Source organism: Nerophis lumbriciformis, linkage group LG02 (assembly GCF_033978685.3).
Source record: "Nerophis lumbriciformis linkage group LG02, RoL_Nlum_v2.1, whole genome shotgun sequence".
Classification (NCBI taxonomy): Eukaryota; Metazoa; Chordata; class Actinopteri; order Syngnathiformes; family Syngnathidae; genus Nerophis; species Nerophis lumbriciformis.
Window position 1 is genome coordinate 22,693,681 of NC_084549.2, and position 15,885 is coordinate 22,709,565.

The 15,885-nt window shown below is 38.8% G+C and overlaps 1 protein-coding gene across 2 annotated transcripts in view; it reads left to right on the plus strand.

Annotated features, from left to right (window-relative positions):
• Positions 1 to 15,885, plus strand: part of LOC133605530 (uncharacterized) — a 345,893-nt gene that overhangs the window by 75,187 nt on the left and 254,821 nt on the right. For both annotated transcript variants that reach the window (XM_061958830.1, XM_061958831.1), the window contains exon 10: positions 7,162 to 7,206. In XM_061958830.1, the coding sequence (XP_061814814.1) occupies positions 7,162 to 7,206 (45 nt within the window). The remainder of the gene's footprint in view (positions 1 to 7,161; positions 7,207 to 15,885) is intronic.

Below are 15,885 nucleotides of genomic sequence, written 5' to 3' on the forward strand. Positions count from 1 at the left end.
CCAATCACCACGCCCCTACGCCATACTGTACCTACCCACTCTGTGCCCTATATAAACCATGGTATGTGAATGCTTCTATTAAAATCTCCTGATGATTGAGGGAACCCCTCATGAAACAGGCCTGTAGAGATGAAGTAGTCTTGTGATTTTTTCCCACACATACATATATTGCGCTCTACCACGGTATCGAGCACTATTTTTTGGATAATCTTATTAAGACATATATATATATATATATATATATATATATATATATATATATATATATATATATATATATATATATATATATTCCGAGCGCGATTGTGTCACGTTATCCATGGGAAAATGCATTTTCAGACAATATGATTTGCCTGAGCGGCTAGGAGACACCGAGAGTAACAAGCGGTAGAAAATGGATTAGAAAGGACAGATTTAACTCTAGACTTCGGACTTCCCGCGGGCCGGATTTTGGACGCTGGCGGGCTGTAGTCTTGGGACCCCTTGCTTAGCCGCTCAGACAGCACTGTGTTTATATAAGTTTGAACTGGGGTATGTCGTTTTTTTAACGGGAAAAGACGTTAATGTCTCTTGTTTTCATGTTAGCATTTTAACTAGCGAGCTGGCGCCAGTCAAAGAGCAGTTATCAGTCACGGTTTTTGTGAGTTTTCATCTAAAACGGTAATACTAACTGTCAGGAATTTAATCGCATTAATTCCATTTATCATTACATCCTTATTCTAGATCTTCAACTTTATGTCAGCCATACTGTATTTGTTTCCACTGTTGGCTTTGTGTATGTGTTTTTAAGCTTGTAAATAATGGTCAACTCAAAGAGATTTGGAGGGGTGCTAAAATAGCAGCAAATTGGTTTATCAGAGTGTTATGTGTTCATTAAAAGAACACTGGAAGCGTCTCTCAATTGAGAGGATGTATTTTGCTGATTTAAGCAGAAAACTCACGGAGTTGCCGGTCTAGTGCTTGTTGATTTGTTTTCCTAACAGTTTCTATCAACTCTTCCTCCCATTGTGTGTCAGGTTACTAGTGAGGCTGTAGTTTCAGTTTCTATATATACGAGGGCGGTCTTCGACCAAGGATCGTCATAGTGGATTTTGATTTGTTAGAGTTTAGTAACCCTAACCCTACGCTAATATGTAATCTACACTGTAAAAATGACCGTAAAAACTACAGCAAACAATTGTTGAATAGCAACAGTAAAACACTGAAAAATAAAAAATAGTTCATCACAGTTGTAAATGCAGTGGATTCCTGCAAACCAAGAAACAATAGATAACCTAAATGACTATGTTTATAATACGTAGAAAACACATGACTTTACCGTAAAAATAATGAAAAATTATACTTTTGTACAATGCATTTTCATATATTGTAATGTCACAAATATTCTAAAATGTACGGTATTATTCTGTCTAAATGAAAGATTTTGCAGATTGTACATTTAAATTTACAGCATACCTTATTTGTTTTAGGGACTTGTGTCAAAGGAGAACTGCCCTTTTGTTGGAATTTTGCCAATCGATCACAATTATTAGAAAAGACATGACAATGGGTGGATTTTTTTTTAATGCAGTCTTAAAATGAAATACATTTGATCAAAAAATCTGCTTACAATGGAGCCTTTCAATTCTGCCTATAAATCCCTTAAAAAACATCCAAATGTCTCCATTTAGGTTTTTTATACATGATGTAAGTATATATGTAACGGGTAGTAATGGGCACATTAATAATAACATTTAATATTTACATATTTTGATAATTTTAAGCATACTTGGCGCATTAATTTCCAAAACGCATCACATCGTTTGCATTTTTTTTTCTTCATCACTGATTTCTGCTCATTGCAAACTTTATGAGAGCCAACACACATAATAAAACATCAGTTATTGTACAATGTCTGCTGTCATTAGGATGCCGGCGACTATTGGGATGTTCATATGTTCCCATTTAGATGAAAAACGTCTCATAAAAGTCACGAAGAAACGGGATGGGGGCAGGTGGAACAAGCGCTTTTCATGTCATCCTCACCAGTTCCAGGTTCTAAATGGCAGTCTAAGTGTACCAACTTGTGAAATCATCTCCTCAGCCATTTGCTGTCCAGGTGAGATGCATGATTTATGATTAACAAAAATATACTTACAGGGAGCAGGGAAGAGAGGAAACAGCAGACCAATTGATGATGTAAACATAGGGAGATGCAGAAGTGATCACAGCGGTAGAGGTGAATCACTGCACCGCTATAAGTAGTTGGTCTGCGTTAGCGCTTGTAATAACAATATCACTAATACTTGGTTAATATTCAAGTCAATGGAGTATTGCTGGCGCTTTGTGAAAGGTTATTTATCAGATTTTATGGGCGAAATAGTGGCAATAAGCAGACTTTTATTTACATTTATTTAATATTTAGAATGCATAAAAAAACAAAAAAACATCTGTCGTCATGTCATTCCTAATGATTGTGAACGACAGGCGCAATTCAAAAAAGGGTCAGTTTCCCTTCAAAGCATTAGCATAGTTAACTTTTGGCTAACAACATGTTTTCTTGTATTTTTGTGGCAAGTGCTTTCAGACATTGAGGGGTTCTGTCTATGTGCTTCATTGCAAAATGCATCAAAATTAACCCCGCTGTGTGTTTAAGTTTGCTAAAACTGGTTGCAAGCAGGTATTTGACATATACGGAGCATTTAAAAGCTCATATTTAACAGCTCACCTGAAAGAACATGTTGCGAAATTAAGGCAAAGTTGTGAGTTGTCCAGTGAAAGGTTATACAAATACTCTCAAGTTAAAATCCTCATGTTTCACTCACATGTCTCGGAAACAGGCATTTTGCAGATACTAGTCGTGGTAACAGGTCGGCAGAGTGGTTAGCGTCTGTCCCTCACAGTGAAAAGGTGCTGAGTTCGATTCCCTAGGGGTCTTTGTGTGTGGATTTTGCATGTTCTCGTGGGTTGTCCGACTTCCTCCCACCTCAAAAGACGTATCTGCGGATAGGCTGATTGGCAACAGTAAATTTGGTCCTAATTAGTTTTACGGTAAATTCCTGGCAACCACAGCTGCCGGTATTTGTTTTTACAGTGTACTTCTGTGCTAGCGGGGATATCCCCACAAATAAACAGATCTAATGCGTGATGTTTTTCCCCTCAAAAAATGCTAAAACACTTGGATAAACAAATAAACATGGCAGAGATTGGATGTTTTAGTGAGGTCCTCGGATCAGCCCCCGTGGGTTCGGTTTACACAAAGCACCAAGAAGGTGATCAAACTTGCCTCCATAGACAAAGTACAAGTTGTCGCAACGTTTCTGTAGGTGAACTTGCAGAAGGATCATTGGTGTTGCCAGAATGGAGCAGTGACGCAGGCTTCCTGTCATGACTAGGACTGTGGCGTGGTTTGTTCTCCCGAGGTGCAAAAGATTTGGCGTGAAGGAGGAGTACATGATTTATTTAAACACTATAACTACAAAAAAAGGAAGCAAACAAAAGGCGCGCACAAGGGCGGAGGTACAAAACTAGGCTATTGAAAACAAAACTTGCACATAGGCAGAAACTGTGAACAATTAACAAAAACACTAACTGTGGCATTAATAAACAAAAAAAACTTACTTGGCATGGAATATGAAGTGCGCAGAGGTAAGAGTGTGACAGGGGTATGAATCCGGTTGTCGCCAGAAAGACAAACTGAAAACAATGAACTTAAATACTACAGACATGATTAGTGAAAACAGGTGCGTGACTCAAAACGTGAAACAGATGCGTGACGTGACAGGTGAAAACTAATGGTTGCTATGGTGACAAAACAAACACAAGTGCACAAAAAGTCCAAAAACAAAACCGAACATGACTAAAACAAAACATGATCACACAGACATGACACTTCCTGCCCGAGCAAAATGATCGAAGCATGGTGTACGGTGGTACTGGGGGCTACCTGTCCGAAGCATACCTGTCAACATATGTATTTGAAAACATTGATAATCACTCAGGAAAAATGGTTAAGAAATAGGGATTTTAATTTCCATTACAAATTGCTGTTAAATGAATACAAAATATACATTTATCAATCAATGGCCTGAACTCAAACCTATGTCCTCTGCATCGCAAGCACCTGTCACTAGCCACTACACTGCACCATGCACACTGACACATTTCTATGGCAGTTGAAAAGAAACACAAATCCAGGATTTTTCACAGAGTTTACGGTGGAGATATTTTTCAAGCTGGCTCGTGTCATTTCTACCTCAATGTTACAGAAAGTATAAGCAGCTGCCAGCTCTTCTTTAGGTAAATATAATAAGTCTCCTATTTGTCAAGATATTTACGCAACGTTTTGGTTTGTTGGCAGAGATGCCTTTCCTTCACCTTTTTGATTTGATTGAATTATGTAACATAAAACTTGCCGTACTCCATTTATGGGCCCAACACTGTAAAGCCGAGGATTTAGGGTACTTGTAAATTGAGGTACCACTGCAGTTGGCAGTGATATGCAAGCTACTTGGAAAATGCTGTAAGCTAAGCTACAAGTTACTCTCGATGAAATGTAGTGAAGCTACAGGGGAAGCTATCCCGGGAGAATTGTAGCAAGTTACACTACAAACTACACGGCGAAAGTAGCTTGCTGCATTTAACAGCATTTCTATCGATGGGCCCACATGTATAATATCAATGTTAATGTAACAGAGTGTACAAATGGACCCAATAAGGGTCCATTATTATTAACTATCTGTCATTTAGCTGGGGACACTCTACAACTACCTCGAGGGGAAACTGTATGTATTTATTTTAGTTTGCCTTTTCTTTGGCCCACCCATATAATGTTATTAATTTTCTTTGCCTACAGTAAAAAAAAAACAGCATCTATCAATATCTCGCCAAAAACAAAACAATGACTTGTGTGTTGTTTGGGAACAGTTGGTAATGGTTATGTGCAGTAAAACTTTTCATGAACTCAACTCACCTTAATGTGTGTTCCTAAATTTGTGTTCCTAAATTTGTGTTGCATGTCTTTGAGGAAGATAGCACTTAGGATTTTGGTTTACTGAATAAATAACTAAATACTTAGGTTTTGGGCATTGTTTTCTCTAAATGCATACATTTATCTAAATATGGCAAAGGACACGCATTATTGTGGGTTTCCTGCACGTCATCTTCTTAACTAAAGGAAAAATCTAATCTTTTTTTTTTTTTTTTTTTGAGTCGTCAGCTTGTAGCGTCCCTCTGTCTCTGACCGAGTGCGTATCTGTTATGATTTTACTTACCAGTTTCGATGACTTGCCTTATTGCCTCTGATTGGCCAGTCTGTAATGTTTCACCCTAATCTTAGCCAATTGTGACACATCATCCAAACACCATAGATTTTCTCCGTATGTATGGATGTTCTCATTCATCCAGGTCATTGTATTTTCTCAATTTTTCCACCTGAATTTGCAGTCCTTTTTCTCTCTTTGTATTTTTTAGCTTCGCTACTCGGGTTTAAAAATAGCTAAGCTACAGGAAAAGTTACTTGTTCAAAAAGTAGTTAAGCTACCGCCAAGCTACTGGGTAATGTAGTCAAGCTGCGTAGCTTAGCTACATGTAGTTTGCTACTGCCCGTCGCTGATGGTAGCTGTCAGTATACTTCAAGCTTTTATAAATATATTTCTATGGATTGAAATAAACACAAGTAGCAAACAATATTGCTTCTTGCCCACGGGAAAAATGTTAAAACTATGCATAAGTCAGATGATTGCTGATTTTGTTGTCAGGAGTCTGTATCCACCCTGCATTTGTTTTGGTATTGTCATATTGTGTCTTTGTTTTGGGTGGAAGTTGAAAAAATGTGTTGAAGTATTGGTTTGTTAATGAAGCTTAAAGTTTAAAGTTATCTTCTTCCCACTCCCTTTCAGGCAAAACTTGACAATCATGCATTACATACTATACATTACCTTTTGCACTATATTAATTTATATTATTATGTGTTGTCAACTTTGTACTTTTTTATGTCATTGCCTGAAATAAATAAATAAATGAAAAAAATGAAATGAAAATTAAGCTTGATGTGGTTTTATTGACAGTCATGATTTAGTCAATTTAGTTATAGTACTCGGTAAAATGTTTATTTTTAAGGCCAAAAATAGATATTCTCTTAGTATTACTTTCTTTAAAACATTTATTCAGCATTTTTTAACCTTAGAAAGTTATATGGTTGAAACCGATAATGATGCCTCAAAACATATAAATAGATGGAAAGTCCTCAAATGCTTATTTTGAAAATGTAATTTTGTTTGTAGATTATATGCAATCTGTTGTTGTGTTCCTTAATTTGAGTGTACATAAATGAAGGTGTGTGTTGCTGAGCCCGACCTGGATATAATCTGGACTGAACCTGGTTTTAAGAACCCTTTAAACAATATAATTTCATTGACAACCTGGTCTGGTAATGTCCTTTATTTAAAAAAAAACCATTTTCTTGAACAAAAGCGAAATTAAAATAAAATAAAAACAGTTACATAGAAACTAGTAGGAAATGAGTAAAATTAACTGTTAAAGGTTAGTACTATTAGTGGACCAATCATGTGTGCTTCACGGACTGTATCCCTTGCAGACTCCATTGATATATGTTGTAGGAACCATAATATTAATAACAGAAGGAAACAACCCTTTTGTGTGAATGAGTGAGAATGAGTGTAAATAGGGGAGGGAGGGTTTTTGGGGTGCACTAACTGTAAGTGTATCTTGTGTTTTCTATGTGGATTTAATACAAAAATAAAAATAAAAATAAATATTGCTGGGAATGTGTCAACTGTTTATTTTTCTTTTACTTTAGTAACAACATTGCTGTGGTGAGAGTGCGTTGCATGACACTCAGTTTAAAGCGGCTTCCAGTGTGAAATTAAATTGGGTAACATCGCTTTGTTTCGCCACCACTGCACACAATTGATGTGCTTGGGACACAGTTTTGCCCTGATCTTTCAATTAGTAGTCACGATGCAGTGAACAAAATCCCAACAAAACACATCCCGAGTAGAGATTTGTCGTTGAACTGCTTTATTTGCATCATGCTGTTTTACACGAAAGCTGTTTTGCAAGCGAGCATATGTTTTAGTGTCTTTTTATTCAATTGTGCAAAATAAAATGTCTCTATTAAATTCAAACGCAAACTTTTAACTCTCACTCTTGTCATTATAGGGAGAAGTTGGATCGGACGGACAGAAGGGGATGGAAGGGGAAAGGGTAAGTGCAGTACCTCTTTCTGCAGCAGACCTAGAATATAAAGTCCATGCATAGCATATCAACTAGATCCAGTTTCATCCGAGAATCAATTCTTATAGGCTTTTCATTTTCTGCGGGATTCTCTGGGGGAGAGGAGGAGCACAATAGAATTGACTGTGTCTGTTTTCTTGCACTAGACATATTTGAATATCTGAGCGCCATTGGTGTCCTTCCACAGTCACATTAATTGACATGCGTGCCGCAATGGGCTTGGCATACTAAACGAATGTCTCCAATGACTGTATGTCCCTTCTACTGTACAGTATGTCACTTCAGGTTAACCTTTATTGCATGCCAGCTAATTGGACTGGGGTGATTTGACGAATGCATTATGCCACTATACTGTACTTACATTACTCTAAGCCATATGGTTGCTGTAGTGATGTTGTTTGATACAAAACCCAAAACCAGTGAAGTTGGCACGTTGCGTAAATCGTAACTAAAAACAGAATACAATGATTTGCAAATCCTTTTAAACCTATATTCAATTGAATAGAGTGCAAAGACAAGATACTTAATGTTCGAACTGGAAAACTTTGTTATTTTTTGCAAATATTAGCTCATATGGAATTTCATGCCTGCAACATGTTTTAAAAAAGCTGACACAAGTGGCAAAAAAGACTGAGAAAGTTGAGGAATGCTCATCAAACACTTATTTGGAACATCCCACAAGTGAACAGGCTAATTGGGAACAGGCGGGTGCCATGATTGGGTATAAAATTGTTCAGTCATTCACAAACAAGGATGGGGCGAGGGTCACCACTTTGTGAACAAATGCGTGAGCAAATTGTCGAACAGTTTAAGAACAACATTTCTCAACGAGCTATTGCAAAGAGTTTAGGGATTTCACCATCTACGGTCCGTAATATCATCAAAAGGTTCAGAGAATCTGGAGAAATCACTGCACGTAAGCGATGATATTACGGACCTTTGATCCCGCAGACGGTACTGTATCAAAAAGCGACATCCGTGTGTAAAGGATATCACCACATGGGCTCAGGAACACTTCAGAAAACCACTGTCAGTAACTACAGTTGGTCGCTACATCTGTAAGTGCAAGTTAAAACTCAACTATGCAAAGCGAAAATAATTTATCAGCAACAGCCGGAAACGCCGGGCCCGAGTTCATCTAAAATGGACTGTTGCAAAGTGGAAAAGTGTTCTGTGGTCTGACGAGTCCACATTTCAAATTGTTTTTGGAAACTGGGGACGTTGTGTCCTCTGGAACAAAGAGGAAAAGAGCCATCCGGATTGTTACAAGCACAAAGTTGAAAAGCCAGCATCTGTGATAGTATGGGGGTGTATTAGTGCCCAAGGCATGGGTAACTTACACATCTGTGAAGGCACCATTAGTGCTGAAAGGTACATACAGGTTTTGGAGCAACATATGTTGCCATCCAAGCAACGTTATCATGGACGCCCCTGCTTATTTCAGCAAGACAATGCCAAGCCACTTGTTACAACAGCGTGGCTTCATAGTAAAAGAGTGTGGGTACTAGACTGGCCTGCCTGTAGTCCAGACCTGTCTCCCATTGAAAATGTGTGGCACATTATGAAGCGTAAAATATCACAACGGAGACCCCCGGACTGTTGAACAACTTAAGCTGTCCATCAAGCAAGAATGGGAAAGAATTCCACCTGAAAAGCTTCAAAAATTGGTCTCCTCAGTTCCCAAACGTTTACTGAGTGTTGTTAAAAGGAAAGGCCATGTAACACAGTGGTAAAAATGCCCCTGTGCCAACTTTTTTGCAATGTGTTGCTGCCATTTAATTCTAAGTTACTGATTATTTGCAAAAAACAAAACAAAAGTTTTCAGTTCGAACATTAAATATCTTGCCATTGCAGTCTATTCAATTGAATATAAGTTGAAAAGGATTTGCAAATCATTGAATTCTGTTTTTACTTACGAATTACACAACGTGCCAACTTCACTGGTTTTGGATTTGGTACTAAGAAACACTATTTAAGTATTTACAATTAGACGGACATTAATGATGTTGTTTTAGCTCAAAACAGATGAGAGCAAGTCAGTAAAGCATCCGTTAGCATGTTTTATTGCAAAGCATTTGTTTGCCCACTGTGGTGTAATATAGACGGGGGGCTGTGCAGATGGTCACTTTATTGTGTGTTTGTTGGCACACTTGTAGTCATCAAAGCGTCTCCCTATTGAACAGTTGCCACAGAAATTGACCATGAATACATTGGTTTTAAAAGTTGAGGTTATGGCAAGTTAAGGGTCATCTCTGACTCCCGAAGCTGCCGTAGAAACGTGACATTGCTGAATCATTGCTATTATGCACTGTAAACACAGCACATCCAGCTATGGCAACCTTTGTGTGTGTTGTGTTTTAACGCTGCATCGCTGCTGCCCGCAAGCATTCGACGGAGGCAGACAAATTGTGTTTGTGCAGTAATGCATGTAAAATGCAAGTTGGGGTGGGACAAAAGCTTAATTGGCAGGTTTCACCCCCAGCCCCACCACCACCACCACCGCCGCCATCACCATTGCTCACTTTGTTCAGGAGTCTGTAGCTATTGGCAACTCCAAAGGCATTTGCATATGAATGTCATTATCAAGTTTACTGGGTAGACCACCTAACTGGAAATAAAGCCATCCGCTGCATCACCGCCGCAGTCAGTGGCGGTCATTACCCCTCCAAATTAAATCCAAAGGTGTGAGTTATTTTTACTTTTTTAATCACATAAAAGTTGCAATCATTCCTGACCTCGGGTGGTTCTTCATCAAAAAACAAGAATATGTGCTGTGTCATCTTTTCGGGTTTCTCGTGTGGACTCCTCGCTGAGCTCCGGCCGAAAGGGACGTGAGCGGCACATGAACTGGAAATAGCCGGAGATGACAAGCTGCGAGATTTGTCGTCGAGAGGAATCAAGTTCCCTTTCGATGCCCAGACGTGCCGTGTACATGTCGTTTTCACCTGAAACCAAATCAGAGAATGATGTGGATGTTGTCTTACCCATGAAATGGATGGTCATCTGAAAATAGTAAATGTTGGATATTACCGTATTTTCCGGACTATATGGCGCACTTAAAATCCTTTTTTTCCCTCAAAACTCGACAGTGCGCATTATAACCCGGTGCGCCTAATGTACGGAATAATTATGGATTTGCTCACCGACCTCGAAGTAGTTTTATTTGGTACATGGTGTAATGATAAGTGTGACCAGTAGATGGCAGTCAAACATAAGAGATTTGTGGTAAGAGGTATGATGGCAATGTGACTCAAGTAAACAACACCAACATTTTATATGTTCCATTGAAAATATAGAACATTACACACGGCGCTCAAAAATCTATCAAAATGTTTTAGTACGACTTTGGTAAGCTTGGTGGATTGTCTGGGCATTAAACATATGAGTATTATTTTGCGCACGTCCGCCTTTGTAGTTCGTACAGACAACGTAGTCGATAGGGTTCTTCTTTTTCTTTATCTTTTTGTTATGGGGCATTCATCCTCCACTGCTGCCATTTCTAATATAAAGTAGCGTAAAGTTCTTACTTACATCTGTCAGTAAACTCGCCATGAAAGCGCTAAAACACACCGGTGTTGTGAGTTTACATTAATCACCCAAAGAACTTTAGTTATTAGAGCGTTCCGGTCAGACAGTTTTCACGGGACACATTTCCGGCATTGTTGTTTCCGGATGAGGAGATGCTGCTCCGTTATTGATTTAAGTAAAGTCTGAATGTCATTAAAACAGTTAGCTCCATCCTTTTACACTTCCTCCACCCCCGTCCTTGCACGCTACACCGCTACAACAAAGATGACGGGGAGAAGACGCTGCCGAAGGTGAGCCACGTAAATAAGACCGCCCACAAAATGGCGCATCCGGAAGCGACTGTCAGAAAATGACTTGAAGATGATCTGTAAAACATAATCTATGCAACATTTTGACCAAAGAACCACCATTACATGTAATGTAGACCACAAGGAAGTGTATAAATAAAGTTGATTTGATTTGATTTGATTTTACATTTAGAAAAAAAAATATATATATAATATGACTCCATTAATGTGCTCTATAATCCGATGCGCCTTTTATATGAAAAAAGATCATTCATCGGCAGTGCGCCTTATAATCTTGTGCGCCTTATAGTCCGGAAAATACGGTAAGTGTTATTACGTGCACAACCAAAACAACAGCGTTGGTACGGTGGAACTCTGGTTTACGAACAAACTTTTCGGTATACAAACCACAGACGGAATAAAAAGGTGCTCTGTTGTACGAACCTTGTATGTACAGTACGCATCCACCTATTGTGTGCCTTGTAGCAGTGCTAATGCTAGCCTTTGGGCTAATTACTCATTTTTGTGGTTTTTACATGGTATGTTCAGCCTTTTTACAGCATTTTTCTAGTTTTGCTCGCTCAATATGTGTGCAAAAAAAGCAATGATCAAGCGATGCGTGGTTCGAAACATTCAGGAAGTATCCACAGTGTTGTCGACACTGCTTTTCCCTTCCCCTGTCCATTTTCTCCCGCTGCACACCAAGAAGATTTATCGACAAGGTAAAGGGGATTTTATGTTTTATTCCTGGCTGGTAAAGTTAATGAGTTTTGTGATTCCAAACTGTGAGTACACCATGGGAATAGTGACAGTGTGTGTGCGTGTTGGCAGGGTGTCTGCAAATGAGGACAGTTCAGCGAGTTGTTGTTTTGGCTTTGTTATTAAATAGAAAGTTGATCTGTCACCTCTTTGTAATGTTTGTTTGATACACAGTACTATACAGCGCAGGGGCGACAAACGTACGGCCCGTGGGCAGGATCAGGCCCGCGAACAGGTTTTATCCTGCCCGCGGGATGAGTTTGCTAAGTATAAAAATGAGCCAAAATTTTTGAATGAAAGAAACTGCTGTTCTAAATGTGTCCACGAGATGTCACAATAGCAATTATTTGTATCTTTGTAGATGATGCTACATATTTAAAAATAAATAAACCACATGATGTTTGACCATCCATCCTGTTAGTGCACCAGTAGAGGGAAATGAGCAAACTACATAAATAACATCCTGTAATTTGATTTTGATATTATTTTTTTATCTTGATAGATTGAAAATGAACACCAATGAGTTGACCGATAAACATTATCACATTATTTATTCAGGAAGTATAACTAACGACAAATAAAGATAGAATACTATTAACCGCAACATGTAAGTGTAAAACACCCCCAACAACATTATGATTTGTACATTTTCAGAATGTGCTTGCTCTATTTTTAAACAAAGAAAACAAATTGCAGTTGTCTTTGTTTTTAAGTTATCGTGCCGTGATTTTAACAGTCCGGCCCACTTGGGAGTAGATTTTTCTCCATGTGGCCCCCCCATCTGAAATTAGTTGGACACCCCTGGTACAGCGCTATATATTGTGTTCAAAGTGCCCAAACCTTTACAAAAATGTGGACTTTTGTCTAGGCTGGAACCCATTATTTATGTCATTGTTTCTTCTGGAGAATTTTGCTTTGATATACAAACGTTTCTATTTACGCAACCTGTTCAAGAACGAAATAAGTTTGTAAATTAAGGTTTTATTATACACACTTTTCAAGCAAAGTGTGCATTTACTATACTTCTACTGTGACCAGTCATGTTGTACTACTTACATACGTCAAGACTTACCAATGTTGTTTAAAAAGGGATATTGTTTTGGACAAACAGTTTGCAGTGAAATGCATGCATATTGCCATATATTGATTTACATTTTTTTAAACATAACCCAGGCCTCTTAACCTCTTAAGGCCCAAGCTGTTTGTTTACATGCTTTTTTTTATTTATTTCTCTTTGCTATTTGGGCTTATTGGACCCTAATTAGAATAAAAACTAAAAATCATATTTTAATATGATGTGCTTAGTCCATTAGTACACAAACGTGTACTTCATGAACATTTTTATTTTTACACTTTTTTTTCCAAATTCGATTGTATGACACCACCAGATAGCAGTATAAGTGTCCATATGTCGGCATAAGACCCTAATTCAGTAGTGTACACAATTTTAGAAATAAGACCTAAAAGGTGCTGTCCACGCATGTGGCCACTAAGCCTTTAGAGGTTAAGTACGTGGTCGTGAAACTATTATGTATCTGATAAGACTGCAGTCTTATGAAACAGATTATGTTAAATAATTTATGGTCGTTTAACAAATGATAAGCTATTCTTTTAGGGTTACCTAACTTTGTTGCCAGCCAAACTTATTCGCCCATGCTATAACTCCCATTTTTTGTCATTGTGCTGTAGTCAATCCTTATTTTTAGAGATGTCCGATAATATCGGCCTGCCAATATTATCGGCCGATAAATAATTTAGAATGTAATATCGGAAATCATCGGTATCGTTTTTTTATTTTTTATTATCGGTACCGTTTATTTTTTATTTTTTATTAAATCAACATAAAAAACACAAGATACACTTACAATTAGTACACCAACCCAAAAAAACTCCCTCCCCCATTTACACTCATTCACACTCATTCACACAAAAGGGTTGTTTCTTTCTGGTGTTAATATTCTGATTCCTACAATATATATCAATATATATTAATACAGTCTGCAAGGGATACGTATAGTCCGTAAGCACACATGATTGTGCGTGCTGCTGGTGCACTAATAGTACTAACCTTTAACAGTTAATTTTACTCATTTTCATTAATTACTAGTTTCTATGTAACTGTTTTTATATTGTTTTACTTTCATATTTATTCAAGAAAATGTTTTTAATTGATTTATCTTATTTTATTTTTATTGATTTTTTTTCAATCAATCAATCAATCAATCTTTATTTATATAGCCCTAAATCACAAGTGTCTCAAAGGGCTGCACAAGCCACAACGACATCCTCGGTACAAAGCCCACATACGGGCAAGGAAAAACTCACCCCAGTGGGACGTCGATGTGAATGACTATGAGAAACCTTGGAGAGGACCGCATATGTGGGTAACCCCCCCCCTCTAGGGGAGACCGAAAGCAATGGATGTCGAGTGGGTCTGACATAATATTGTGAGAGTCCAGTCCATAGTGGATCCAACATAATAGTAAGAGTCCAGTCCATAATGGGGCCAGCAGGACACCATCCCGAGCGGAGAAGGGTCAGCAGCGTAGAGATGTTCCCAGCCGATGCACAGGCGAGCGGTCCACCCCGGGTCCCGACTCTGGACAGCCAGCACTTCATCCATGGCCACCGGACCTGTGCCCCCCGCCCCCTCAAGGAAAAGGGGAGCAGAGGAGAAAAGAAAAGAAACGGCAGATCAACTGGTCCAACAGGGGGGCTATTTAAAGGCTAGAGTATACAAATGAGTTTTAAGATGGGACTTAAATGCTTCTACTGAGGTAGCATCTCTAATTGTTACCGGGAGGGCATTCCATAGTACTGGAGCCCGAATAGAAAACGCTCTATAGCCCGCAGACTTTTTTTGGGCTCTGGGAATCACTAATAAGCCGGAGTTCTTTGAACGCAGATTTCTTGCCGGGACATATGGTACAATACAATCGACAAGATAGGACGGAGCTAGACCGTGTAGTATTTTATACGTAAGTAGTAAAACCTTAAAGTCACTTCTTAAGTGCACAGGAAGCCAGTGCAGGTGAGCCAGTATAGGCGTAATATGATCAAACTTTCTTGTTCTTGTCAAAAGTCTAGCAGCCGCATTTTGTACCAACTGTAATTTTTTAATGCTAGACATAGGGAGACCCGAAAATAATACGTTACAGTAGTCGAGACGAGACGTAACGAACGCATGAATAATGATCTCAGCGTCGCTAGTGGATAAAATAGAACGAATTTTAGCGATATTACGGAGATGAAAGAAGGCCGTTTTAGTAACACTCTTAATGTGTGATTCAAACGAGAGAGTTGGGTCGAAGATAATACCCAGATTCTTTACTGATTCGCCTTGTGTAATTGTTTGGTTGTCAAATGTTAAGGTGGTATTATTAAATAAATGTCGGTGTTTAGCAGGACCGATAATCAGCATTTCCGTTTTCTTGGCGTTGAGTTGCAAGAAGTTAGCGGACATCCAATGTTTAATTTCATTAAGACACGCCTCCAGCTGACTACAATCCGGCGTGTTGGTCAGCTTTAGGGGCATGTAGAGTTGGGTGTCATCAGCATAGCAATGAAAGCTAACACCGTACTTGCGTATGATGTCGCCTAGCGGCAGCATGTAAATAGTAAAGAGTGCAGGGCCAAGAACCGAACCCTGAGGAACTCCGCACGTTACCTTAACATAGTCAGAGGTCACATTATTATGGGAGACGCATTGCATCCTGTCAGTAAGATAAGAGTTAAACCACGACAAGGCTAAGTCTGACATACCAATACGTGTTTTGATACGCTCTAATAAAATATTATGATCGACGGTATCGAAAGCAGCGCTAAGATCAAGAAGCAGCAACATAGATGACGCATCAGAATCCATCGTCAGCAGTAGATCATTAGTCATTTTTGCGAGGGCTGTCTCCGTAGAGTGATTTGCCCTGAAACCGGATTGAAAAGGTTCACAGAGATTGTTAGACACTAAGTGTTCATTTAGCTGCTGTGCGACAATTTTTTCGAGGATTTTCGAAATAAAGGGAAGGTGGGACACCGGTCGGTAGTTTACCATGAGGTCAGGATCAAGGTTAGGTCT